This window comes from Coregonus clupeaformis, chromosome 29 (genome assembly GCF_020615455.1).
Source record: "Coregonus clupeaformis isolate EN_2021a chromosome 29, ASM2061545v1, whole genome shotgun sequence".
Taxonomy (NCBI): domain Eukaryota; kingdom Metazoa; phylum Chordata; class Actinopteri; order Salmoniformes; family Salmonidae; genus Coregonus; species Coregonus clupeaformis.
In genome coordinates this window covers 18,158,246-18,186,046 of record NC_059220.1, presented here as the reverse complement: position 1 = coordinate 18,186,046, position 27,801 = coordinate 18,158,246, and the positions used below count along the sequence as shown (strand labels likewise).

The 27,801-nt window shown below is 40.5% G+C and overlaps 3 protein-coding genes across 3 annotated transcripts; all 3 read right to left on the bottom strand.

The window, feature by feature from the left end:
* Window positions 1–4,397: 4,397 nt before the first annotated feature.
* Window positions 4,398–13,295, bottom strand: sptssa (serine palmitoyltransferase, small subunit A). The gene is made up of 2 exons (XM_041854782.1): window positions 13,106–13,295; window positions 4,398–5,358 (listed from the first exon to the last, which is right to left on the bottom strand). Exons 1-2 carry the CDS (start codon window positions 13,206–13,208, stop codon window positions 5,255–5,257), a joined length of 207 nt encoding a protein of 68 aa, XP_041710716.1. The 5' UTR covers window positions 13,209–13,295; the 3' UTR covers window positions 4,398–5,254.
* A 449-nt stretch (window positions 13,296–13,744) lies between these two features.
* LOC121544314 (E2F-associated phosphoprotein) lies at window positions 13,745–16,742 on the bottom strand. Its single transcript, XM_041854232.1, has 6 exons — window positions 16,563–16,742; window positions 15,978–16,165; window positions 15,668–15,778; window positions 15,344–15,461; window positions 14,433–14,558; window positions 13,745–14,334 (listed from the first exon to the last, which is right to left on the bottom strand). Exons 1-6 carry the CDS (start codon window positions 16,631–16,633, stop codon window positions 14,037–14,039), a joined length of 912 nt encoding a protein of 303 aa, XP_041710166.1. The 5' UTR covers window positions 16,634–16,742; the 3' UTR covers window positions 13,745–14,036.
* A 517-nt stretch (window positions 16,743–17,259) lies between these two features.
* LOC121544705 (sorting nexin-6) lies at window positions 17,260–27,801 on the bottom strand. Its single transcript, XM_041854781.2, has 14 exons — window positions 27,720–27,801; window positions 27,504–27,554; window positions 26,556–26,660; window positions 22,972–23,082; window positions 22,570–22,691; window positions 22,212–22,335; window positions 21,899–21,994; window positions 21,294–21,399; window positions 20,414–20,489; window positions 20,275–20,314; window positions 19,986–20,072; window positions 19,605–19,764; window positions 18,449–18,534; window positions 17,260–18,351 (listed from the first exon to the last, which is right to left on the bottom strand). Exons 1-14 carry the CDS (start codon window positions 27,723–27,725, stop codon window positions 18,298–18,300), a joined length of 1,224 nt encoding a protein of 407 aa, XP_041710715.1. The 5' UTR covers window positions 27,726–27,801; the 3' UTR covers window positions 17,260–18,297.

Below are 27,801 nucleotides of genomic sequence, written 5' to 3'. Positions count from 1 at the left end.
TGTCGCCTCAGTATACTCAATTGATAGTGGGCTCGTTTGAGTGGTAAGGCTGAAGCAACCGACTGTAGTCGAAAGTCGAAGAGTGAAGTCGGGGGAGGTGCATCTGCGACAGCCGAAAGTCTGCCACTAATGTGGTTTTCCAACAGCAAGACTCAGATCAACATGACAGTGTTGTCATTGTTAATAAACGTGTTTCTTTATCATGTTGAAATAAACATTCCTCCAACAGCCATATCACACACAAACTGAACACAAATGTGTGAGAGAGTCTCAAATATCACATTCATTTGTAGACCACTTGAGCCTACATGAATAGCCTGGTCTCATAGACTAGAAGTAACATAGTAAACGAAAATCCGGGACACTCAAATTAGTATGATGTGTTACATTTGGTATGGTTACATAAGACAGAAGGTTACTTAAGGCAAAAATGGAAGGAGGGTTGGTTGGTCGAGGTGGATGGGTGGGCATATAACACTAACATCTAGCAACCCAAAGGGTGTGTGTTTGAATCTCATCACGGACAACTTTAGCATTTGAGCTAATTAGGGACTTTTTTTGCAACTACTTAGCATGTTAGCTAAACCTTCCCCTAACGCTAACCTTAACCCTTTAGCCTAACTCCTAACCTTAACCCTAACCTTAACTCCTAGCTAGTGTTAGACACCTAGCTAACGTTAGTGTTAGCCACAACGAATTGGAATTTGTACATATAATATGTATTGCAAATTCGTAACATTGAATTAATTGCAATTCATAATCAGTGGTGTGTATTTATGGATGCCAAGGGAAGCCAGGCTTCCCCCAAAAATGTACCAAGAAAAAAACATATAATAATTTCCTTACATTTGCAAGAGGCTGAATGTATCTTACCGGAGAAAGCATCCGAGCGTATGTGTAGCCCATCTATCTGATGCTGTCTGGTCAAAAAGAGTATAAAATTGTTGCCGCCCGTAGCATTAAATGCAACAGAAGCCAGCGAGCATTTGACCTCCCTTGATTTAAAAAGTATAAAATAATAGCCAATCAGCGTTGAGCTAATCTGAGTGAGCTCAACTGTGAATGGTCCTGGTGGACCAAAACAAACTGTCAAGGGAAGCCAGTTTGGATTTGTCTTCACACCAATCACATCACATCAAAAGCAAAACGTCATTGACAGAATTAACTTGAATTGTTGCATCTCGTTGTGTTGTTGTCCTTCGTTGGCTAGCTAGCTAGCAGGCTAAAATGGTCCCTTTCCTAAATTAGCCATGGATGGAGATAGGGATTTGGACTTGTGGTTTTACTTAATTCTCTGTACTGGCCACTGATTATAATGGCAATTCCGATTCAACCATAAAGTCATACATTGTGCGCCTGGCCTGAGAGAATGGAAGTTCAATATGTAGCTAGATATATTGGCTAATGTTAACTAGCTTACTCATTGTTGCCCATGAAAGGAAGTTAGGCTTGCGAGCAAGCATTTTAGCTAGGTAGCCTAGGACAACAAAAACTAAAAGCGTGTACAGTATGACAGTCATAGACCGTTTCGTCAACATGAAAGAGAGGAGGATGGCATTGATGTTTCTCTACAAGAAAGGTGAGTTAACATGTTTTTTCTACTTGCACACACACACAGAAATCAGAACCATGGACAGCCACATCATATTTAGCTGACGTTGATTGGACTAAATTGTTTTTCATCTTTTTTAGTTGGAATAGTGGAGGCAGCTCCTGTTTTCTTCGCGACTGTATGGTTCGAAATATATAGTTGTTTAGTAGTCCAAAAATGTCGGAAACATTAACTTGCTTGACCATACAATATGCTTTGTGGATTTCACTGGACAGAGGTTGCTCTCCGCTTTTTTGATGAAACAAAGGTGGTTTAATTTATTCTTCCACTGTGTCTTCTTATTGTCTCGGCCTTAGGCCTATATATCCCGGTCGCAAGGCATATGAACTAACAGGTTATAGAGCAAACAACACATTGGTTGTAATATGGATTTTTCTTCTGGCTTGGCTTCCTCAGTGTTTTTACCCAATCACTGCTACTGTTCCTAACATATCGTACAAATTGTAATTCATAACATATCATACAAAATGGATGATGGACATCCACAAATTAGTACATACCATACCAAACGTAATATACTGTATGATCCTAATTTGAGTGTCACGGAATGTTGTTTACTATGTTACGTCTATCCCGGAGTCCAGGTTGACATGAATGGCGGCAAAATTGATTCCTGTTTCAGTCAGTGTCTTTGGTCACGTTCCTGTAGGTCAAACAAAAACATCCTAATGAATAGAGCCTCCAACAATGCAGCCAATGGCTGCAGGATGAAGTTCGTGAATAGCAACTGCAGAAACGTTCAGTTGACTGCAGTCAAAACGTCATGACCTTTGATCACATTATTTATGTAAAGTTCATGCAGTCGACATGTAGGCGCAAGTCGGACAATTTTTGTCCCCATATGGCAACACACTTTGAAAGGCGGTGTTCAAAGATGGTCACGACTTGACAAAAGTTATCCGCTCAAACGTGCCCAGTGTTTTGCATGCGCTTCGTGCAACAGCGCCATGTTTCCCAGTTTTGTCCGCGCGCACTAAGAATGCCAAAGATGCGCAGGGAGAGAGAAACAATAGCCAATGTGAACTTTGATTTTATCATCTTCAATGTAAAGCATATTTAATTTCGCCTCCCCAATCATAAGGGCCATTTAAAGAACGCACATGATCATGGATTAATAACATAACTTTTATCAGAAGTGACATGATTTTGGCCCTGAACTGCCTTAGTTATAGAAATGTGTTTAATTTCTTATATTCAGGTGTGATAAATGTATTCCTCATTAAAGCTCACAATATATAATTATGCATAACTTGTAAGAGGCCTTATAAATGCAATATTATATTTGGAGGCTATTTATACAATAAAACAACTAATTAGATACTTAAATAAGACAACTGAGGATGATTTGACAAATTCTCATAACATATTTTAATTCCTGAAAAGCTGTTTTAAACTGCAGTGCTATGGAATAAATCTGTGTTTCTTAAGTTTTGCATTTAAACTTTTAGAAAAATCACTATATAAATTAAAATGTACAACCATCTGAAACCTGATTCAGATAATGAACCCATATAGGATTGACAGACAGGCCAACAGATCCCCTCTATTTTTCTGTGCAGACAGAAAGAATACTGTATTTGATTTCTGAGAAATGCATGCATAGCCTACATGAGACTCTACCCGCTGCAGAGAGTAACAGGAGTCCTGCTTTATAAACTTGATTTGGCAAGCTGGTACTTCTTGCTGGGTGTTGGCTTTTGTTCACCTGATAACATGCCAAGGGGTGCTTGTTTGCCCACTTCCTCTTGGCTCTGGGAGATTGCACTCCTACTGGAGTAATAACAATAACTATGTTTGGTTTATGCACATATTTACACACAGGAAATCAGGGAAGGTGTCACAGAGTAGAAAGCAGTGAAATATTTTCTAAAGATATATTAACTTTAGTTGTCTCCATTGTAGGCCTCTGCAAGGAATATAGATTTAGGTCTTAGTTTGTCTCTCAGGTTTCATATGATAAACAGTCATAAAAAAGCATTAAAAAGTGGAGGAAACATTCAACAGATAATTGATAACAGAATGAATGGAGCATAGGATATTTGGGCACTTATAATAATATTGTGTACATATCCATGCATGGCTTGGTAAGCCTACTGTAGCCTACATGTCTAAGAAAGTCTGAGCACAACCTTAAAGGATACATTCACACTTGAAGGTTCTGGCCAGGAATTGAAAGTTGAAAGCAAGTCAGGATGGATTCTGCTGAGAGGGAACTGAACAGGGTCGTGCTCAGTAGGGCACACCGTAGCAAAACGTTTTGCAACAGAACACAGAAAGCTGTGTTCTTATTGTACAAATTCAGGCAGTGCCTCGGTTTCTAAATGCTTTTCTCCCTATACTGAACACGACCTAACACGACCCAAGAGAGTGATGTGAAGGGTGAACAGGTTTTGTTTTCCACCAGCCTCCCTCCCTCACCAACAGCTGAACTGCTGCTTCAGGTCACAGGGAGCTTAGTTCTAATTGCAACGCTGGCGGGCTGAGCACTTTATTTACACTAGACCTGAGAGGAGCAGTACAAACTCCAGGCAACGTGCAGAGTGTGTACGTGAGAACATCATTACCCCCAAGCTTAAAAAGTAACCAGCTGCTATTTTCATTTCGAGCCGGTGCCAGTTTGTTGAATTTGGCCATTGGTTATTCCTTATTATAGCCACTCCCACTGACCTCTTGATTGACGACTGAATGGCAAACTAGGCATATGAGGAAATAATCTAAATACAGTTATGTCATTGCCTTCACATCATTCATTATAAATTATATTTCGCACAAACCAGCTAAGACATTTGTGACAACGCTAAATCTTTATTTTAATAATATATTGACTTACACTATGTCAATTTAAGATTAAGATCAGTTTATTGGTCAATTGCACACATGGACCAACTGAAATGGGACTTCTGCTTTTAACCCATCCCCTCCAAAAGACACACACACGTTTTGGAGAGGTGGGGGGGGGCTGCCACACTGGGAGCTGTTGTTGTGTTATTTTGGATTCAGGACTCAGAATACAGACATTTGTTAATTTTTCTTACATATATTAAAGGAAAGATATCACAGTTAGCTTCCGCAATGCCCCCAAAACATGGCTTTCCAGCCTGAGGCCGCTCAGTTAGTTTCATAACAAATATAACATTTTTGCTAACCAACATTTGAAATAGAAAATGTTACAGATATGTATATAAATCTCATAAAATCGTATATACGCATAAGAGAGAAAATATGCCATACGGGGGAGAGAAAAAAAATAAAAATAATAATCACAATTGCAGGAGGGATTTAGAATGTAATAAAAGGCGATTTATAAAAAGGTACAGTGAATAATAACAAGGATATCTGTGCAAACTGCAAAGCAACTCAGTAAGGCAACAATGGTTTAATGTCCTAGAACATCAGACGTGCCGCTGCACTCCTCTCTGTACTCCTCCACCCCCCACCTTGTCCAACAACACTGTTGATGTTTCCATGATGATGAGCACAGATAAAAAATAGTTCCAGGGAATGGAATGAGATCCTCTTTCTCTCTCTCTCCCCCTGTCTGTCCTCTAGGTCCAGGTGACAGCCATAGAATTAAAATGAGAATTCATTCTAATTCCATGGTGACAGCAGTCACAGGCACATCCAGGCGTGGGTAAATTTGTGTCACTGAACCATCTCAAAGTAGTGTAGTATGGCCATGATGTGCTGAGGCATGAACACATAGCCAGTGTACACAGCCATCCCTGCTACAGATACCAGGATGGAGTCTGAGAGAGAGGTTAAGGAAATGTACCAATACTTATAACTATTATTGACTAGGGCTGCATTCCAAACACTTAAAAGATACACCCTCTCCCCTCAGCCCTCAAATTAAGTGGACCTTCTGATGACGTATCATGACGTCTGACGAGTAGACACTTGCAGGGCAAGGGAAGAATTAATACATTTTAAATGGACCACCCTTGCCTGGAAATGTGTCACTCGTTTGTCCCACGGTTGTGTTTTCAGTCATCATGGAACCACCGGTAGCTGTTGTGTGCATTATGCGCACTACAGTCAATTATGATTGCATTTCATATCTTGGCTAGAAGACAACACATTCGCAGATATCGAATGTTAGCAATGTCAGGGAAAGTTGTATGTGCAAGCTAACGTTTCCAAAAGCTAACCAAACAAAAAAATCATTACTTTTATCATATGTGTTTGAGCCGTCATGTGCATTAGTAGCACCATTTCTAACTTATTTACATTCGTTTTTACTTACACTTGTATGTTGACTTGGGCTTACGTTGCCAACTTCCCTTGCTTGGCTAATCATTCGGACTGACGACAAAGACTGCCGCGGGGATTCCCCCAAGGGCATAAGGCGAGGGTAAGTGGAGGAGGGTGTGTCTTCTATGTGTTTGAAACGCAACCTAGGCCTACAGTAAAACACAGCAAGCTAAATACGGTACACCTTCCTAATATTGAGTTGCATCCCCTTCTGCCCTCAGAACAGCCTCAATTCGTTGGGGCATGGACTCTACAAGGTGTCGAAAGCGTTCCACAGGGATGCTGGTCAATGTTGACTCCAATCAGTCCTACAGTTGTGTCAAGTGGGCTGGATGTCCTTTGGGTGGTGGACTACTCTTGATACACACAGGAAACTGTTGAGAGTGAACCCAGCAGCGTTGCAGTTCTTGATGCACTCAAACTGGTGTACCATACCCCGTTCAAAGGCACTTTTGTCCTGCCCATTCACCCTCTGAATGGTACACATACACAATCCATGTCTCAAGGCTTAAAAATCCTTCTTTAACCCGTCTCCACCCCTTCATCTACACTGATTTAAGTGGATTTAACCTCTAAAAGTACTAAGCTAACATACAAAATTGTTTTAAGATGGTTATACCATGGATCATTTAGCTATTTGATTTTGAATTTTAGGACCCCTTTAAATAATATATATATATATATATATATATATATATATATATATACATACATACACATATACACACACACACACACACTACCAGTCAAAAGTTTGGACACACCTACTCATTCAAGGGTTTTACTTTATTTTCACTATTTTCTACATTGTAGAATAATAGTGAAGACATCAAAACTATGAAATAACACATATGGAATCATGTAGTAACCAAAAAAAGTGTTAAACAAATCAAAATATATTTTATATTTGAGATTCTTTAAATAGCCACCCTTTGCCTTGATGACAGCTTTGCACACTCATTTCTAAGTGACCCCAAACTTTTGAACGGTAGTGTATATATATACACATTTTTTGTCCATTAAAATAACATCAAATTGATCAGAAATACAGTGTAGACATTGTTAATGTTGTAAATGGCTATTGTAGCTGGAAACTGATGATTTTAATGGAATATCTACATAGGCGTACAGAGGCCCATTATCAGCAACCATCAGTCCTGTGTTCCAATGGCACGTTGTGTTTGCTAATCCAAGTTTATCATTTTAAAAGGCTAATTGATCATTAGAAAACCCTTTTGCAATTATGTTAGCACCACTGAAAACTGTTGTGCTGATTAAAGAAGCAATATAACTGGCCTTCTTGAGACTAGTTGAGTATCTGGAGCATCAGCAATTGTGGGTTCGATTACAGGCTCAAAATGGCCAGAAACAAATAACTTTCTTCTGAAACTTGTCAGTCTATTCTTGTTCTGAGAAATGAAGGCTATTCCATGCGAGAAATTGCCAATAAACTGAAGATCTCGTACAACACTGTGTACTACTCCCTTCACAGAACAGCGCAAACTGGCTCTAACCAGAATAGAAAGAGGAGTGGGAGGCCCCGGTGCACAACTGAGCAAGAGGACAAATACATTAGTGTCTAGTTTGAGAAACAGGCGCCTCACAGGTCCTCAACTGGCAGCTTCATTAAATAGTACCCGCAAAACACCAGTCTCAACATCAACAGTGAAGAGGCGACTCCAGGATGCTGACCTTCTAGGCAGAGTTGCAAAGAAAAAGCCATATCTCAGACTGCCCATCTTAATCTTTTCTTTTTATTGGCCAGATATGGCTTTTTCTTTGCAACACTGCCTAGAAGGTCAGCATCCCGGAGTCGCCTCTTCACTGTTGACGTTGAGACTGGTGTTTTGCGGGTACTATTTCATGAAGCTGCCAGTTGAGGACCTGAGGCGTCTGTTTCTCAAACTAGACACTCTAAATGTATTTGTACTCTTGCTCAGTTTTTCAACCACTCCACACATTTCTTCTTAACAAACTATAGTTTTGGCAAGTCGGTTAGGACATCTACTTTGTGCATGACACAAGTAATTTTTCCAACAATTGTTTACAGACAGATTATTTCACTTTTAATTCACTGTATCACAATTCCAGTGGGTCAGAAGTTTACATACACTAAGTTGACTGTGCCTTTAAACAGCTTGGAAAATTACAGAAAATGATGTCATGGCTTTAGAAGCTTCTGATAGGCTAATTGACATCATTGGAGATGAACCTGTGGATGTATTTCAAGGCCTACCTTCAAACTCAGTGCCTCTTTGCTTGACATCATGGAAAAATCAAAAGAAATCAGCCAAGACCTCAGAAAAAGAATTGTAGACCTCCACAAGTCTGGTTCATCCTTCGGAGCAATTTCCAAACGCCTGACGGTACCACGTTCATCTGTACAAACAATAGTACGCAAGTATAAACACCATGGAACCACGCAGCTGTCATACTGCTCAGGAAGGAGACGCATTCTGTCTCCTAGAGATGAATGTACTTTGGTGCGAAATGTGCAAATCAATCCCAGAACAACAGCAAAGGACCTTGTGAAGATGCTGGAGGAAACAGGTACAAAAGTATCTATATCCACAGTAAAACGAGTCCTATATCGACATAACCTGAAAAGCCGCTCAGAAAGGAAGAAGCCACTGCTCCAAAACCGCCATAAAAAAGCCAGACTACGGTTTGCAACTGCACATGGGGACAAAGATCGTACTTTTTGGAGAAATTTCCTCTGGTCTGATGAAACAAAAATAGAACTGTTTGGCCATAATGACCATCGTTATGTTTGGAGGAAAAATGGGAATGCTTGCAAGCCGAAGAACACCATCCCAACCATGAAGCACGGGGGTGGCAGCATCATGCTGTGGGGGTGCTTTGCTGCAGGAGGGACTGGTGCACTTCACAAAATAGATGGCATCATGAGGAAGGAAAATTATGTGGATATATTGAAGCAACATCTCAAGACATCAGTCAGGAAGTTAAAGCTTGGTCGAAAATGGGTCTTCCAAAAGGACAATGACCCCAAGCATACTTCCAAAGTTGGCAAAATGGCTTAAGGACAACAAAGTCAAGGTATTGGAGTGGCCATCACAAAGCCCTGACCTCAATCCTATAGAAAATGTGTGGGCAGAACGGAAAAGGCGTGTGCGAACAAGTAGACCTACAAACCTTACTCAGTCACACCAGCTCTGTCAGGAGGAATGGGCCAAAATTCACCCAATTTATTGTGGGAAGCTTGTGGAAGGCTACCCGAAACGTTTGACCCAAGTTAAACAATTTAAAGGCAATGCTACCAAATACTAATTGAGTCTATGTAAACTTCTGACCCACTGGGAATGTGATGAAAGAAATTAAAGCTGAAAGAAATCATTCTCTCTACTATTATTCGGACATTTCACATTCTTAAAATAAAGTGGTGATCCTAACTGACCTAAAACAGGGAATTTTTACTTGGATTAAATGTCAGGAATTGTGAAAAACTGAGTTTAAATGTATTTGGCTAAGGTGTATGTAAACTTCCGACTTCAACTGTGTGTGTGTGTGTGTATATATATATATATATATATATATATATAAAAATGTAGGACACATTTACCCTTATTTTTGTTGAAATAAAACTACCTCCATTTGTTTGTATGGGTTACCTTCAGACGGGTCGTAGAGCAAAATGGAGAGTCTCCCCTTTCTATAGAGTGGTCATAATAGTTTGTAGGCCAAACCAACATTTTCATGAGAAGACCGATTTTTGGGATGTCTCATGGTCTGTCAAACACTGATGTAGCTCGGTCACCTTCCACTGCAGATGAGGAAGACCGACATAAGGTTACTACAAGCTCCCCTCCTTTGATCTATGTGTGTGCATGCAAATGGGTGGAGTTGGATTTTTGGAGTAGTGGACACCTTTTGGTAACATGATATCCTCGCCGGTCCCACTCCCAAGGGGGCGATAGCAAAGTATTTCATTTTTGTCTTTTCATTTTGTGAAAACAAGGAAGAGTATCCTTCCCTTGCAAGTAGTAGCTAGCTGGCAGCCTGGCTAAAAACATAGCTAGCAAGCTAGCTATCCTTTTTAGCTTCCCACATCTCCATGTGAAATTATCAGATTTACAGTGGCTTGCGAAAGTATTCACCCCCCCTTGGCATTTTTCCTATTTTGTTGCCTTACAACCTGGACATAAAATTGATTTTTGGGGGTTTGTATCATTTGATTTACACAACATGACTACCACTTTGAAGATGCTAAATATTTTTTTCTTGTGAAACAAACAAGAAATAAGACAAAAAAACAGATAACTTGAGCGTGCATTACTATTCACCCCCCCAAAGTCAATACTTTGTAGAGGCACCTTTTGCAGCAATTACAGCTGCAAGTCTCTTGGGGTATGTCTCTATAAGCTTGGCACATCTAGCCACTGGGATTTTTGCCCATTCTTCAAGGCAAAACTGCTCCAGCTCCTTCAAGTTGGATGGGTTCCGCTGGTGTACAGCAATCTTTAAGTCATACCACAGATTCTCAATTGGATTGAGGTCTGGTCTTTGACTAGGCCATTCCAATACATTTAAATGTTTTCCCATAAACCACGTGAATGTTGCTTTAGCAGTATGCTTAGGGTCCTTGTCCTGCTGGAAGGTGAACCTCCGTCCCTGTCTCAAGTCTCTGGAAGACTGAAACAGGTTTCCCTCAAGAATTTCCCTGTATTTAGCGCCATCCATCATTCCTTCAATTCTGACCAGTTTCCCAGTCCCTGCCGATGAAAAACATCCCCACAGCATGATGCTGCCATCACCATGCTTCACTGTGGGGATGGTGTTCTTGGGGTGATGAGAGGTGTTGGGTTTGTGCCAGACATAGCGTTTTCCTTGAAGCCAAAAAGCTCAATTTTAGTCTCATCTGACCAGAGTACCTTCTTCCATATGTTTGGGGAGTCTCCCACATGCCTTTTGGCGCGCACCAAACGTGTTTGCTTATTTTTTTCTTTAAGAAATTGTTTTTTTTTCTGGCCACTATTCCGTAAAGACCAGCTCTGTGGAGTGTACGGCTTAAAGTGGTCCTATGGACAGATACTCCAATCTCCGCTCTGGAGCTTTGCAGCTCCTTCAGGGTTATCTTTGGTCTCTTTGTTGCCTCTCTGATTAATGCCCTCCTTGCCTGGTCCTTGAGTTTTGGTGGGCGGCCCTCTCTTGGCAGGTTTGTTGTGGTGCCATATTCTTTCCATTTTTAATTATGGATTTAATGGTGCTCTGTGGGATGTTCAAAGTTTCGGATATTTTTTTATAACCCAACCCTGATCTGTATTCTCCACAACTTTGTCCCTGACCTGTTCGGAGAGCTCCTTGGTCTTCATGGTGCCGCTTGCTTGGTGGTGCCCCTTGCTTAGTGGTGTTGCAGACTCTGGGGCCTTTCAGAACAGGTGTATATATACTGAGATCATGTGACAGATCATGTGACACTTAGATTGCACACAGGTGGACTTTTTAAAAACTAATTATGTGACTTCTGAAGGTAATTGGTTGCACCAGATCTTATTTAGGGGCTTCATCGCAAAGGGGGTGAATACATATGCACGCACCACTTTTCCGTTATTTATTTTTTAACAAGTTATTTCTTTAATTTCACTTCATCAATTTGGACTATTTTGTGTATGTCCATTACATGAAATCCAAATAAAAATCCATTTAAATTACAGGTTTGAATGCAACAAAATAGGAAAAACGCCAGGGGGATGACTACTTTTGCAGGGCACTGTATAATTTTCAAAATACGCCTGGCAAATATTCTTATACTTGCCAGTGTAACCTAAAACATTATCTCAGTTTGATATGCTGCGTGTGTATTCATTCCTATACTATATCAGCTAAAAATAGAAAGTCATGTTTTGGTCATGGAGAAAAAAAGCACATGGCTAGCTAATTAGGTTCTACCTTTTCACAATCGCCTGTAATCACTATTTATTACTTTTAAACCCAAAACATTTTGGGGGGATTCTAATAAGGCTCCAATGTTGTTTGGTTTATTGTTTGAACCGTCGCTTAGATTATATTTGCTTGTCGATGCAAAATAGGGTACTTTGATGCATGTCCTATAGATCTGATCAAGGAACCAAGCAAGCTTCATTGCCTACATAACACTGCCCCCACGGCTACAGCTCGTTCCAATTTTCATGTGGCACGGGAGTACTCAAATGTCAGCGCATTACAAGGAGGCGCCCCTTTTGTGACTGGCAGGCTACTGTATAATTCTTCAGTCTTGTGATCATTTACTAGTGTGATGACACATTTTTGGATAGGCCTATCTTGCCTTTATTTTTTTATTTATTTTTTTAACCAGTTTCTAAACTTACTTTATCTAACTATCAGTCTACACACAGATAGAACAATGAGATAGATATTTCACGGGATGTATAAATGTGAAGCATCCGGTTGGCGTTTCCACTCACAACCAAATATGGTGATGAGAGGAAGCCCAATGGCCGGCAGTTGGAGAAGATGGAGCGAGATGGATTTTGGCCGACTTTCTGCACATTTTCTCCTCGATGAAACATTTGATCTCAATAGTTTTCTGTTTCCAAAACTACAATCTGTTACGAACATTGTGGACTACGTTTTGTAGACTTTACCCTTTGCCAAAGTTCCTAAAAAATTGCGTTGTTTAGAAGTGCAAGGGCGAATTGAGTTATTGCACACGCGCACTTCAGAGTAGGCGTTCCCTAACAAAAATATGCAAATACATGCTAGAACGCGCCAATAAGCTTTCGCTAGCTCGTGCTTAGCTCTGCCCACTATGATTCATTTGTTCCCGAAACGACAAGCTGCGGTCTATCTTGGGTTAGTTATAAAGAATCTTTGGTCTGCACACACTTCTTATGCCAGATAAAGCTAATGGAATGAATCTTTGAAATACAGATGGCGACCAGAGTTCTACATTTACACGAGAGTTGCGCAAATACGCATTTTTACAGGTGAGACAAGGCCCTACCTGGCTGTAAAAATTTGACATTTCACTACACTGTGTCCTATGGCGGACTATTACGGTTGTCCATCTGCAGTAATTGTTCATTACTTGGTAACGACTCGAAATTATAGGGCAAGGTGGAGCCGACTAAATTCAACGATTTACCATACTAGTCGCTGCCCAACTACATCGTAAAACGTTGAGTTTAGTCGACTAAGTTAGGCAAGGTGTTGTAGTTACCTATCCGGCTAAGCTACCCAAGTAGCCTAGTTATTTTCGAACCATTCTCGACCCAAAAAGGATACTGAAGATTGCTCTCTCCCAAGGTTCCAACATGTATAAAGCTGTGACGAGAATATACTGGTAATACAACCAGGAGATTTTCTTCCAGACATCTTCAAACGCCATAACTTTACGTTGTATTCTCTCTTCTTTGTGATCTCCGATTATTTCCTTGTAATGACGTTTAATCACACGGTTGTCTTTGTCAACCAATCACGAATCCCATGAAAAACGACGCGCAAAGGGGAGTTCCCACTTCCTGTCTCCTTAAAAGCCTATTCTACAAAATACACTGCTACCAAAGACAGGGAGATGGAAAGTACAATCTTCGGTGCTACTTTAAGCCCACTGAGGGGCAGTAATGTCACCATGCGGTGGCCCCTTCCTAATTGGTCCCTCCTTGCTTTCGGGATAAAACTTAAGATAAATCTTAACCAAATCTCTTTATACCAAATCATATGATACAACTAACATCTAGTTTACATGATTCAATGACATTGGGTTTAAATATTCCCTTTACATTTTTTTCTCATTGCAATAAACTCATGTTTTTCTTCTTCTAGTAATAAAATCAGAGGAAAGTTCTGTAAGAGAGTTCAGCTACCTGATTAATGCTGATTTTGGAATGACACCCAACAATCATACAAATAATAACATCAAAATAAAATGTTAATGTTTTTAATATGTACTAATGACTAAATATCTGTGGTAGCCAGGTCCAACTTCAGAAAAACAAAATAAGTAGATTTGTTGCACACAAAAAATATATAAATACCAAGAAAAATACAAATACCATAGGGGTAAACTTAATATAATGTTGGAGGACAGTGGCTGTACAGGTACTGTACATGATAATACACACCTGTCTTATACCACAAAAATATGTTGGCATGTGCATTCAGGCAACAGAAGTCTTATCAGAGATATCACAAAGGTCACAGCAACAGTGTAATTTTAGCAGTGGCTGGCGAGGATGTTAAAAAAGTGGTAGACCTCGTCCTTATCGAGCACTGCCACCTCAGTGGAGCACTCTGTACACTGGACAGGATGGTAGATCTCTCCGCCCATCCCCAACACCGCTCCTGAATCTGTGGCTTCCATTGCTGTTGTTGGCTCTGGTTGACACCCTTTCCTCCTCTTTCTGTTCCTCAGATTTTTCTCATTGAGCGTTTTGTACCGTAAAATCTCCTCTTTGTTTACGGTGCAGTTCATGACAAACATGGCTCTGTATTGAGTCCTGTATTTGTCATGCCTGTGGACAAAAAAACTCAGACAATTGGTTTTCTTCAATTTTTTTCATTTAAAGACAATATTCACAGCCAAATTAATCTACAAGTCTTCATTTCCTACCTTTGGCAGTCGAGGCACAGCGTGATCATGCATGCTGGACAGTTAAGGACAGCATCGCTGCTTGGAAGCCCCTGGGACTGCCCTCTTCTGTTCCGTGATGATGGCAATCTTCTCTTTTCATTGTACCTGATCAAATAGGGGAACATAATTGACATCTGTGACCAAAACCAACCCTACTCTTGACTAAAAAGCACTTTCAAATGAGATTCTCCACCAAGCATGCTTTACTAATCTGGGTTCGGGAAACCGACCCTAAATATTTAGATTTTCTTTCAACTTTCACCTGGCAATTTCTTCCCCTCCAAGTTTTAATGTCACATGCACAAGTACAGTGAAATACCTTTCTTGCAAACTCAAAGCCCAACAATGCAATAATCAATAAAGATGTATTACTAGAAAAAACTAAACAAGAAATACACAATAAAGTAAGTAAGCATACTATATACAGGAAATATAAATAGTCAGTTCCAATATCATACATGTGCAGGGATACTGGAGTGATGGAGGTAAATATGTATAGGAGTAAGGTGACTAGGCAACAGGATATAAGATATAGAGTAGCAGCAGCTTGCATGTGAGTGGGTGTGCAGAGTCAGTATAAATGTATGTGCATATTATGTGTGCGTGAGCAAATGATGGAGTGACACGTGTGCGTGTGTTGGAGTGACAGTGTGTGTGAGTGTGTATGGCCCTGTGAGTGTGCATAGAGACAGTGCAAATACTGAAATAAAAGGTCAATAAAGATACAAAGTAAACTCCGTCTGTGTAGCTATTCTGTTAGCTATTTACCAGTCGTATTGCTTGGGGATAGAAGCTGTTCAAGAGCCTGTTGGTGTCAGACTTGATATACCGGTACCTCTTACACACCAAAACACTTTTGGAACATTTTGTATTATGGATACATTGCTTACCTCTTCCTCTTGGCGTCCACCCATGCCTGATCCCGGTCATCCTCATCAGGGTCGTACAGTAGTTCATCATTGGTGGGGATGGATCGCTGTTTCCTGCGTCTCTGACCTGACGAACTACCTGCAGAAGAGGATCAAACGATTATGTTTTTATTTTGCAGCATCTGTACAACACAATAAGACTCTGTCCTGAACTTAAACATGCTCGATGGAGAATCTCCATTGAAATAGCTTTTTAGTCCAGGGCTAGGCTTAATCTGTGTCCAGGAAACCGTCCCTCGGTGTCTCAGAGTTTGGTTTACCAATGAATCCGAGCTACACACTTACTTGGAGCTGTTTCCTCCTCGTCTGAATCGGAGTCAAAATAAACGTTGTCATAAAGCTCTGGCTGTGGTAACCCAGGTGTTGAAGCATTATCATTGGTACCTGAAGTCTCCCCTGGGATGGACAGATGGACACTTATGAGTACAGTGATAATATGAGTACAGCGGTAATTAAGATAAAATGGCCAACAAATTCAGTAAATGCAGCTGAAGTGTTATCCCTATTCATAACAGAACACTGTGCATAGGCCTACTAATTGGACAGGTATCCCACACAAAAAAAGACACACAATGATGCTAGAAGGAAATTCCACCTGCTGATGCTGTAGGTGGCACCCATTTGCACTCCATAGTTTTAATGGTGGTGCTGAGCTCTGCCTCCATCTCTTTCTCAAACTCATCCCCACTGGAGGACTCACTCTCCCCAGTGAGGTATTCTCGGATGAGTTTCTTCTTCTGATCTGGGGTCCCGTTCAAGAGCACTTCCAGCTCATCCTCAGAGCTGGAAATACAGCAACAACATAGGAGGTTCTTGATGATGTACAGTTTTAATTGGTCAGATCCTGTTTGAACAACACTCACAACTTTTGCGCCCCTACAATAAAGTACTTATTGATAGCAGGACTGGGGTCGATTATTTCAATTCAGTCAATTTTTGAAATGGAATTGACCCCAACCCTGCATCACAGATTTGTCCAAGTAATCTTGAATGTTATGGGCCTTCAAGCAAATCAAGGTACATAATATGTTAACACAATACCCAAACATTTAACATTGACACGTTAGCCTACTAGCTAGATAGCATCACTAGCGGCCATGCTTGCATTGAACGACCAGTTTACCTAAGTCTGCTAGCTAGCTATCCAAATGCTAACGCCAAACCATACACCCATAATTACCTGTCTTCAGCTCTTTCTTCATCACTTGGCTCCTCTATCTCATATGAATCATCCTCTACGTGTCTGTTCATTTGGTCTTTTGAGAATTCTAACAAACTTACGTAAGCGGTAGCTAAAGGTAAACAGAGAACACTTTTTTAGATGCACGCCAGGATTTTGTAGCTTACTTCCTGATATGAGGTCATATTACGTCCGGTTTGCGCTTTTCAAAGTAAAAGTTCCAGTATTCAAAATTAGTAGGCAACTGTAGATTTTAGTGTGAGATACATACAATAAGTGCTGTTTTCAGTTCAGTATGAATTCAGTAGACAGATATAAGGTGTGTGATATAGTGAGAGACTTCAGTAGAAAATGAAATTCTTGTTTGAAGTAGTGGACAGTTTTCAATTAATTAGTTAAATGTCAGTGTATTCCTTGTAGTGGTCCTCTGTAGCTCAGCTGGTAGAGCACAGCGCTTGTAACGCCAAGGTAGTGGGTTTGATCCCTGGGACCACCCATACACAAAAATGTATGCATGCATGACTGTAAGTCTGCTAAATGGCATATCATAATGACTAGAGTAAAAGAGAATTGCTCAAATACAGAGCCTTGTGTAAGTATTCACCCCCTTCTATTAATGAAATGTTGATTTCCTCCCCCCACTGATCTACACAATACACTCCACATTTTCAGGGTGAAAGAAACCTATTACAAGCGGTTTAAAAAGTGGCCATCTTTTTTTATTCAACCTTAATATGAACAGTTGATATGGAGTTTAATATATTGAAGGACATTATCCATTGCTTCCCCTGGCTTTTATTCCATGTTTCTCGGGGTCATAAAAGCTACAGAAATGAAAATGATTACAACTAGATAGATGGACAACAAAGAGCCTACTCAAAACATTGAATGAAATTATGTTCAGAATGGTTCTAAGGTAAATAGTATCATTTATTACTATTTTCATCATTTTTATCATAATTATCCATATTACCGTTTGTTTCAGCATTTCTCCATCTAAATAAATGGAAGCTTTGGTCACAGAGTGAAAAAAACATTCATATACAGTGCACTTTTAAAAAATCTGGGTGAAAACAAAACAAACGTATCCATTTATGTTTTTTTTGTTTTGTTTTTTACAATACTTGATAGGATTAATCTACATTAAGGCAAACATACTGAAGCATTACTTGTCTGGAATGAAAAAGAACAGAATTTGTATGAAATAACTGAAAACAAAAGTATTAGTGAAGACAAACGATCATTAGCAGTACAGTAAGAACTAATACAACATTTACAAGGCTTTTAGTGACAATACACTTTAATAATAGTAACAATCAGCTCATCTTGAACAAAGTAACTGAGCAGCATCACAGAAAAGTTTTACTGAAACTATTGGCCTCAACGATTACTCTAAGCAAAATAATAACAAATAACACATCTGGACAGACATGACATGATATAGATTGAGAGAAGATTCCCATGGAGACCGATGATTGTTAACAATTAAAAAGTTGACGTGATTAAACAAAGTTATAGGTTAATGTGCTGTGTGGATTTTGCAGGTATTCCACACTGGCTTCCTCACGTTTTTAGGTGGGGTTGTGAAGGGAGTTTGGTGTCTCTGGTAGTAGTGATGACTACGAACAGGCATCCTGAAAACAAACTGACCCCAGATATGCTCTCTCTTCCATCTTCTCAGTGAAGATTAGGCCAAAGCGGGGAAAGCCCTGTACAGTGAACCTTAAGCAAAGACCTAAGTGTCTCCTTTGAGGACTCCGAGACAGCTTTGCAATAATTGTAAATTACCCTGTGGAGAAACAGAGAGATAGAGGTTCAGCCTTTTACTAAGCACAGGCAGCAGTTTTGGATGTCTTAATAGACAGCCATGTATAATGCAAAATTACCTTAGCATGTTTGAGTTCCAGTTCAGAAAGTTCCACCAAGTTCTTTCTGAAGGCTGCTACTCGTCTTGTCTTGAAGTCTATGAGCTCTGTATTCCGGAATAAACAGAAAGTTATCAGATTAACTGCTCTTCATCCATGGGGCTGTAGTGGAACAGGTTGAGAGCTTCAAGTTCCTTGGTGTCCACATCACCAACAAACTATCATGGTCAAAACACACCAAGACAGTCGTGAAGAGGGCACGACAAAGCCTATTCCCCCTCAGGAGACTGAAAAGATTTGGCATGGGTCCTCAGATTCTCAAAAAATTATACAGCTGCACCATCGAGAGCATCCTGACTGGTTGCATCACCGCCTGGTATGGCAACTGCTTGGCCTCCGACTGCAAGGCACTACAGAGGGTAGTGCGTACGGCCCAGTACATCACTGGGGCCAAGCTTCCTGCCATCCAGGACCTCTATACCAGGCGGTGTCAGAGGAAGGCCCTCAAAATTGTCAAAGACTCCAGACACCCTAGTCATAGACTGTTCTCTCTGCTACTGCACGGCAAGCGGTACCGGAGTGCCAAGTCTAGGTCCAAAAGACTTCTCAACAGCTTCTACCCCCAAGCCATAAGACTCCTGAACAGCTAATCATGGCTACCCGGACTATTTGCACTGCCCCCCCCCCACCCCCACCCCATCTTTTTACGCTGCTGCTACTCTGTTAATTATTTATGCATAGTCACTTTAAATCTACCCACATGTACATATTACTTCAACTACCTCAACTAGCCGGTGCCCCCGCACATTGACTCTGCACCGGTACCCCCCTGTATATATAGCCTCCCTACTGTTATTTTATTTTACTTCTGCTCTTTTTTTCTCAACACTCTTTTGTTGTTGTTTTATTTTACTTTTTTAAATTAAAAATAAATGCACTGTTGGTTAAGGGCTGTAAGTAAGCATTTCACTGTAATGTCTGCACCTGTTGTATTCGGCGCATGTGGCCAATAAAATTTGATTTGATTTGAATCTGGTTTAGCTTCTCTTACATGCAAAATCTGGGACTATTGTTTAATTAACAGGGAGGAATACTTTTTGGAAAAGTATGAAATGTCTTGAATTGTTAATACTCTTAAACAAGTATAAACATTTATAAATGCAAGTGGATAAAGTACCTTGCTTTGCAGACTCTGAGATTTTCTCAAACTTCTGACAGCACACCTGCTGGCTGGTCTCTGCCTGAAGCACATCTTTGTTCTTTGCCCTGGCTCTGTCCAGAGCTTTGTTTGCGTTCTCATAATCAACCAGGGCCCTCCCTCGTCTGTACAATAGATCCTGAAGAAAGAAACAGCAGATTCCATTTAGCACATTAATAATAATCTAAACACTATGCTGTCTGATGAAAAATCCATTAAGGCAAACAAATGCAAACGGATGGAGGTTGAAGAGACTATTCTTCAGGAAATGCGCCAATACTACCTCTGATAACTGACCAGCGTATCTGATCATAATTGTTTGATGATTTAAAAAATGCAGGGTCAAGTTAGATATTGTACCTTCGCAGCTTGCGACTCCCTGAGGTAATACTTCAGTAAGTCTGCAAGTTTCAGGTCCTCATCCGCAGCCACTCGAGCCTCTATTTTCTGTAGAGGAAGGACACCAACAGAAACTTGTGAACTTCAGACAAAACTCATTTTGTCATTGATGCTAATCTGCATTGCAGCCGATAGATGAAGCTACATGACATGTAGTGAATATAGGGCTAGTTATTGACTTCAGCGGCCATTGCTAGTACACAATTGTGTGATACATAGAATCAAAAGACCAGGCAAAAAAAGAACGTACCCGTGTTTTCTCAAACAGTTCAGAGACTTTCAAGAAAAATCTGGAAAACAGTGGGTTGCATTTGAGTTACGGTTGGATCAAAGCTTATTGGCACCAAACAATGTATAGGGAGAAAAGGACAAATAATTTAGTTTCATACTTGCACACATCTGTGGAGTCCTGGGTTCCTAAAGTGTACAGTGTGGAGGCAATTCTATTGATATCATCTGCAGCACCTGCAACACAAGAACACAACTTTAGATTACATCACGACATTCCAAATAACACCTAAACCCCCGTACTCATACACACAGATGGTCGGTCAATCATGTACAAAATGCATCGAACAAAATGCAAGCATAGATTTTTAGAAAATAACATCTGCAGCTGGACATTTTCACTTTTCTAATATAGCATCACGTTTTAATGTTGTGGAAATGAAGTAAATGACAATACATAATAGTTCCTACCGGAGTTTAGGATATGACAGATGTACAGTCTGATCCATGGGAATGACAGACGACTATATATTATATATTATTTTTGAGGGAAATTTGGATCCTGAAGCCTGAAGCCTGAAGTCAAACGTTTCATTCAAGAGACTAAAGACAAGCTCATGGCTCTTACCTGTTAGGATATTTACAAGATATTGTCCTCATACATTTTTTAAAAACAAATGGAACATGACAAGTTTCAAATTGAGTCGGCTGTCATCCCCAACACTTTAAGACTGACTGACCCAACTACAAATAAACATACAACTTACCAATTTCCATATTTGTCAGCGAATTAATATAAAACAAAAAATAGACGTAAAATACAACGCACAGCACAAGGACAAACAGACAGGCTGGTTTCCACAAACATTAAAACATGATACCAAAGTGACTCAGTCCCACTCACCGTTCACAGAAAAAAATGCAATACTTTCCATTGGAATTACTCAAATCAATCTCATTCTCAATAACTGATTAAAATCCATGTATATAGCAGAAAGCTTACCTAGCACGTGGAGATTTTGAGACAGAGAGGAGACTTACTTTTGTGAGACCTGATCATTCTATCAGATTTGGCGGAGGCATCTTTGACACGATTATGGTATTCTAAAAGGAATGTCTTCTCATGCTCAAAGAAATCATCTACATCCTGAAATCCAAAAGACAATCACGTCAAACTTTATACAAGTAATAACTGTTAGAAATAAATTATATAAAAATCGGAAGTAAAAAAAATCAGAAAATAAACTAATTTGACAAATGCATTTACACAAATGTGAGCACCATTCATGATGCTAACAATGTTTTTCAAACAATGTTTAAGTCGTGAAATGCTTATGTTGTGCCTTCATTATAATATAAAACTCAAAGCAAGTTCAATACCCATTTGCTTGGCTGAATGGATTTGCATAGAAAAGAGTGGATGAACGGTATACATTTACATTTCAGTCATTTAGCAGACACTCTTATCCAGAGTGACCTACAGTTAGTGAGTGCATACTTTTTTTTCTTCCATACTGGCCCCCCGTGGGAATCGAACCCACAACCCTGGCATTGCAAGCGCCATGCTCTACCAACTGAGCTACAGGGGACCTATACATAGAAAAGAGTGGACGAATGGTTTACATAGAAAAGCGAACCCAACTCACCTTCACCCCTGCCACTAACACACCGTCTGCAGACTTCACCACATTCTTGAAGAAATCTTCCATCTTCTCCCTCTTGTTTTTGCCTCGTACACTCAGCTGTGAACAAATGATAAGGACAAAATGTCAGTTAAGGACAAACTGACAATGATAAAACTAAGACAAGGTAAGGGAACAGAATATTCTAATGTTTTCAGGCACATCCGACTTTTCAGTTATCTAAAGTTCAATAAAACGAGAGAGAGCTTGTCTAAGAACATGTCCACAGCAACAATCGTCACCAAAATCCTAATTTGGTCATTATAACCACACTCACGTCTTGGTTGTACTCTAAAAATACATGGAAGTTCAGGTCTTTCCTCAAGACAGGATGCGCAGCCACACGGCAAAGAAACACTTCATGCATCGCCACAGTCTTCTTGAAGATAGCCAAGTATTCGCTGAAACACACAGATATAGCCTAGATATTACCAATAGCATTATTATTAGCAAATTATCCCAACCAAACCACTGTACTGAAACACAAAAACAATGTCAGAGCAACATCGGTCGTGTTCAGTAGGAACGAAACGGAAGAAAACACTAAAACAGTGTGGTACTATCTGAACTTGTCCAACAAGAAACTTCACACAATGTGCCCTAATGAACCCCGCCATGAACTCTAAATCACTCACGCTTCAAGTTCCTGTTTCATTTTGGTGAACTCTTCCTTGGTCATGGAACCTTCACCTTCCCCTAGTTTCTGTAACTTCTCTCTGGAGGCATCAAAGTCAGGTCTTGGTGGGGCTGGGGGAATCTATGGGGAATCACCATTACACTTTAAATCAGTAGTTTTTTTTTATTGAACATCTTGCTAATAAGTTCTTACTACATGGAACCAGGGAGTTTGAATAAGAAAGGGGATTGACAATGAATAATTAAGTTGTTTTACAAAACACTAAATTTATGAGCTTATCCTGAAAGCCAAAACATGCTGAGTCCCAAAATGGCACCCTATTCCCTATATAGTGCACTACTTTATAGGGTGCCATTTGGGACCCATACACAGAGTATCTCTGATGGAGCTCAGTACTTACAATGTAGCCTGCATATTCCTCATTCTCCACAAAAGAGTCATGGAGCCAGATGAACTCCTCATGCTGCCTCACCACTGAAAACTCATTCTGCTTGAAGTTAGGAAGAGTGCTCTGGGAAACAAAACAATAGGAATCAGATGTCACTGATGATGTTCCATCTAAAACAAATTCCGGCACTGAGCAAATTCCAGGTCTGCTGAGCACAAACTTGAACGTTGTGAAAATTCTGTGCAACTTCCAGCATGCGTTTACTGTGAACACTGAGGTTGTACCCGCTTTAAGTTACAGTTTTAATAGTGGCCAAGTAGGCTACTGTGGCTATTTGATCATAATGTAGGCCTACCAGAGTGGCCTACCATCAAAAACAATGGGGAAAACACATCCCATAACATTTTAACATGGAAATAGCTGTTCTATCATTCAGCCTATAGTAGCAGCCAATGTGTGGTCTTCAATGCCTACATTCCATGAGCCTTTTGAAAAAAAAAACATGCAGGGCTTGACATTAACCTGTTCATCCACTTGTCCTTCAGACAAGGAGGTGACTGAAAATGTGTTTGATGCAGCTTAGAGGGAACATTGGTCACTGTTGGGACAAATTCTACTGAAAATCATAGCCGAATAGAGTATGTATGGCATATCATGGGTCTCCTAAAAATATCTATCTGCAAATTAGAATGTGCAGCTCAATAAAAAGGGAAAACCAGACTTGATCTGGATCAGAATGATCATCTCAAGTGTCAAGGCAACGGCTAACCCCTTTCAATCATGATTTAATTCCTTCCTTCACAAGAGTCCTTGCAACATGATAAAAGTTGCTGTAAAAACATATAAACCCATGACATTATGAGGTTACACTGACAGGTAATGACTATTGGAATTCTCTCTGCATTGAAAATTAAGTGGAGTGAAATGCGATCATGCACAGAGCTTAATTTCTTCATTTGCATTCCATGACTTCAACAAAGCATATTTTGCATACATGCACACTAGGTTTCAGAAGACAATATGAATGTGGCGATAACACAACTGCTGGGGAGGAACATATTTGCAAGTCATGTGACATGAGTCTCGATTCAGACATGTACAGTGGGGAGAATAAGTATTTGATACACTGCCGATTTTGCAGGTTTTCCTACTTACAAAGCATGTAGAGGTCTGTAATTTTTATCATAGGTACACTTAAACTGTGAGAGACTGAATCTAAAACAAAAATCCAGAAAATCACATTGTATGATTTTTAAGTAATTAATTTGCATTTTATTGCATGACATAAGTATTTGATACATCAGAAAAGCAGATCTTAATATTTGGTACAGAAACCTTGGTTTGCAATTACAGAGATCATACGTTTTCTGTAGGTCTTGACCAGGTTTGCACACACTGCAGCAGGGATTTTGGCCCACTCCTCCATACAGACCTTCTCCAGATCCTTCAGGTTTCGGGGCTGTCGCTGGGCAATACGGACTTTCAGCTCCCTCCAAATATTTTCTATTGGGTTCAGGTCTGGAGACTGGCTAGGCCACTCCAGGACTTTGAGATGCTTCTTACGGAGCCACTCCTTAGTTGCCCTGGCTGTGTGTTTCGGGTCGTTGTCATGCTGGAAGACTCAGCCAAGACTTATCTTCAATGCTCTTACTGAGGGAAGGAGGTTGTTGGCCAAGATCTCGCGATACATCGCCCCATCCATCATCCCCTCAATACGGTGCAGTCGTCCTGTCCCCTTTGCAGAAAAGCATCCCCAAAGAATGATGTTTCCACCTCCATGCTTCACGGTTGGGATGGTGTTCTTGGGGTTGTACTCATCCTTCTTCTTCCTCCAAACACGGCGAGTGGAGTTTAGACCAAAAAGCTAAATTTTTGTCTCATCAGACCACATGATCTTCTCCCATTCCTCCTCTGGATCATCCAGATGGTCATTGGAAAACTTCAGACGGGCCTGGACATGCGCTGGCTTGAGCAGGCGGACCTTGCGTGCGCTGCAGGATTTTAATCCATGACGGCGTAGTGTGTTACTAATGGTTTTCTTTGAGACTGTGGTCCCAGCTCTCTTCAGGTCATTGACCAGGTCCTGCCGTGTAGTTCTGGGCTGATCCCTCACCTTCCTCATGATCATTGATGCCCCACGAGGTGAGATCTTGCATGGAGCCCCAGACCGAGGGTGATTGACCGTCATCTTGAACTTCTTCCATTTTCTAATAATTGCTCCAACAGTTGTTGCCTTCTCACCAAGCTGCTTGCCTATTGTCCAGTAGCCCATCCCAGCCTTGTGCAGGTCTACAATTTTATCCCTGATGTCCTTACAGAGCTCTCTGGTCTTGGCCATTGTGGAGAGAATAATAATAAATAATAATATGCCATTTAGCAGACGCTTTTATCCAAAGCGACTTACAGTCATGCGTGCATACATTTTTGTGTATGGGTGGTCCCGGGGATCGAACCCACTACCTTGGCGTTACAAGCGCCGTGCTCTACCAGCTGAGCTACAGAGGACCACAGGTTGGAGTCTGTTTGATTGAGTGTGTGGACAGGTGTCTTTTATACAGGTAACGAGTTCAAACAGGTGCAGTTAATACAGGCAATGAGTGGAGAACAGGAGGGCTTCTTAAAGAAAAACTGACAGGTCTGTGAGAGCCGGAATTCTTACTGGTTGGTAGGTGATCAAATACTTATGTCATGCAATAAAATGCAAATTAATTACTTAAAAATCATACAATGTGATTTTCTGGATTTTTGTTTTAGATTCCGTCTCTCACAGTTGAAGTGTACCTATGATAAAAATTACAGACCTCTACATGCTTTGTAAGTAGGAAAACCTGCAAAATTGGCAGTGTATCAAATACTTTTTCTCCCCACTATACATTATTGCCAAGATTTTTATAACTAAACCAAGATAGACCACTGCCTGTCGTTTCTAATGGGAACAAATGAGTCATAGCGGGCAGATCAAGCAAGGAGGTGGGCAGAGCCTAGCACGAGCTAGCAAGATCCTAGTGGTGCATTCTAGCATGCATCTGCATATTTCCGTTAAGGAACGCCTACTCTGTGCAGTGTGTGACATAATATAATAATATGCCATTTAGCAGATGCTTTTATCCAAAGCGACATACAGTCATGCGTGCATAAATTGTTTGTGTATGGGTGGTCCCGGGGATCGAACCCACTACCTTGGCATTACAAGCGCCGTGCTCTACCAGCTGAGCTACAGAGGACCACTACAAGGAACTCCATTTGCCTTTGCACTCCTTCTAAACAACGCAATTTTTTAAAACTTAGTCCACTCTGTTCATAACAGATTCTAGTTTTGGGAACAGAAAACTGTATTGAGATCAACTGTTTCATAGATGAGAAAATTTGCAGAATGTCTTCCAAAATCCATCTCGTTCCATCTTCTACCACACCCAGCCAGTGGGCTTCCTCTCACTACCATATTTGGCAGTGAGTGGAAACGCCAAGCGGATGCTTCACATTTATACATCCGGTGAAATATCTGTCTCATTGTTCTATCTGTGTTATTGCCCTTTTATTTGCCAAGTGTCAGGGCAAACAGGAAGAAATACTGACAGATAGCTTAACTCTCTTACCTTAGTATGGACAGTAAACTTAACCTTGTCCCGCTCACTTAATGCATCAGAAATGTCCACTTGAAGTGTTGCATCAGTTTGGAGGTCAACATTGACTGCCCTAGGCTGTAAAATATTGTAATAGATATTGAATTTAGTATTGTATTTAGTGACAAGCAAATGACAAAATCACCATTCCCCACAAGCTGGCTACATTCCACAGAAAGAGATGACAGATATAGCAAGACTACTGTTTGTTTTGCCCCTTTTGGAGGAGAGGGATATACCAATATGCAAATGAAAAGGTATGTGAAACTTTCAACTAGCGTTGACAGCAGTCTTCCTTGCTTACTAGGGTTAGTAATGTTGTTGTTATCCAATTATACTAGCAAGCTAGCACAATATTGCTCAGCATTATGAATGAATGAAATGCGCTAGCATACAATGCCATTATAGCTACATAGCTAATGCTCCAACAGGACACAACAATTACATCTAACGGCTAGTTAGCTAGCTCTGTCAAATGATTGCTTAGCTAGCAAACTAGCCTGCAAAACAATAGCAGAAAGCTAATACATATGCATAGTTAGATGGGTGGGCTACTAGTTAGCAATGGCAATATACTTCTTATTAATACAGTGAGCAGTTAAAATAAGCTTATGTAAGTTCATTGTTAACAAGAGGGAGCTCTCCTAATGGATTGTAACAGTTGCCAGCTAGCTGGCCAGCTAGGAAGTCAACTGACTTCTGATGTGGTCAAGCTGACTACTGTATGTAGCTAACTTAGCTAACGCTAGCTATTCAACAAATGTGACTTCTGTTGTCACCTGTCTAACAGCTGATCAGATCATGCAATAAGTAATTACTGCAGAGTACGAATAAGACAAAAATATAATCTAGCTAACTGTTACGACCAGAGACAAATAAGAGAAATATATATATTTTTAATCTAAGAAGAAAAAAACTTACTCCTCTGTCCTCCTCGGAGAGGAAATCGGGACCATCGTCCAGCCCTTCTTGCTAGGTAACGTTAAACAGAAGACGGCGGCACAAGACAACATGCATTAGCCACATTACCGTTCGATGCGCAAATCATCGTTTATTGATGAATGTGTCTGTGTCGGATGATTGCACATATAAAACAATAAGGTTAGCTAGCTAGAGTAAATTGTGAATAACACCTACCATCATGGCTGCTGCGGGTAGAGTAGTGAGGAAGTCGTGTGACGTCACGTGACGAGGCCGCAGTGGGATCTGAAAACGTGGA

Excerpts from the sequence above, each read along its gene's own strand:
- sptssa (XM_041854782.1), bottom strand. The coding sequence starts at position 13,208 with ATGGCGTTTGAAGATGTCTGGAAGAAAATCTCCTGGTTGTATTACCAG. Across the intron at positions 5,359-13,105 it reads TTGGGAGAGAGCAATCTTCA|ACTCCATCCTGGTATCTGTA; the intron begins GTATCCTTTTTG and ends CCTCTCTCTCAG.
- LOC121544314 (XM_041854232.1), bottom strand. The coding sequence starts at position 16,633 with ATGAACAGACACGTAGAGGATGATTCATATGAGATAGAGGAGCCAAGT. Across the intron at positions 16,166-16,562 it reads GAAGAAAGAGCTGAAGACAG|CTCTGAGGATGAGCTGGAAG; the intron begins GTAATTATGGGT and ends CTGTATTTCCAG. Across the intron at positions 14,335-14,432 it reads CTGTGCCTCGACTGCCAAAG|GCATGACAAATACAGGACTC; the intron begins GTAGGAAATGAA and ends TTTTGTCCACAG.
- LOC121544705 (XM_041854781.2), bottom strand. Across the intron at positions 20,073-20,274 it reads AACTGTTTGAGAAAACACGG|AAAATAGAGGCTCGAGTGGC; the intron begins GTACGTTCTTTT and ends CTTCCTCTACAG. Across the intron at positions 19,765-19,985 it reads GGGAGTCGCAAGCTGCGAAG|GATCTATTGTACAGACGAGG; the intron begins GTACAATATCTA and ends TTCTTTCTTCAG.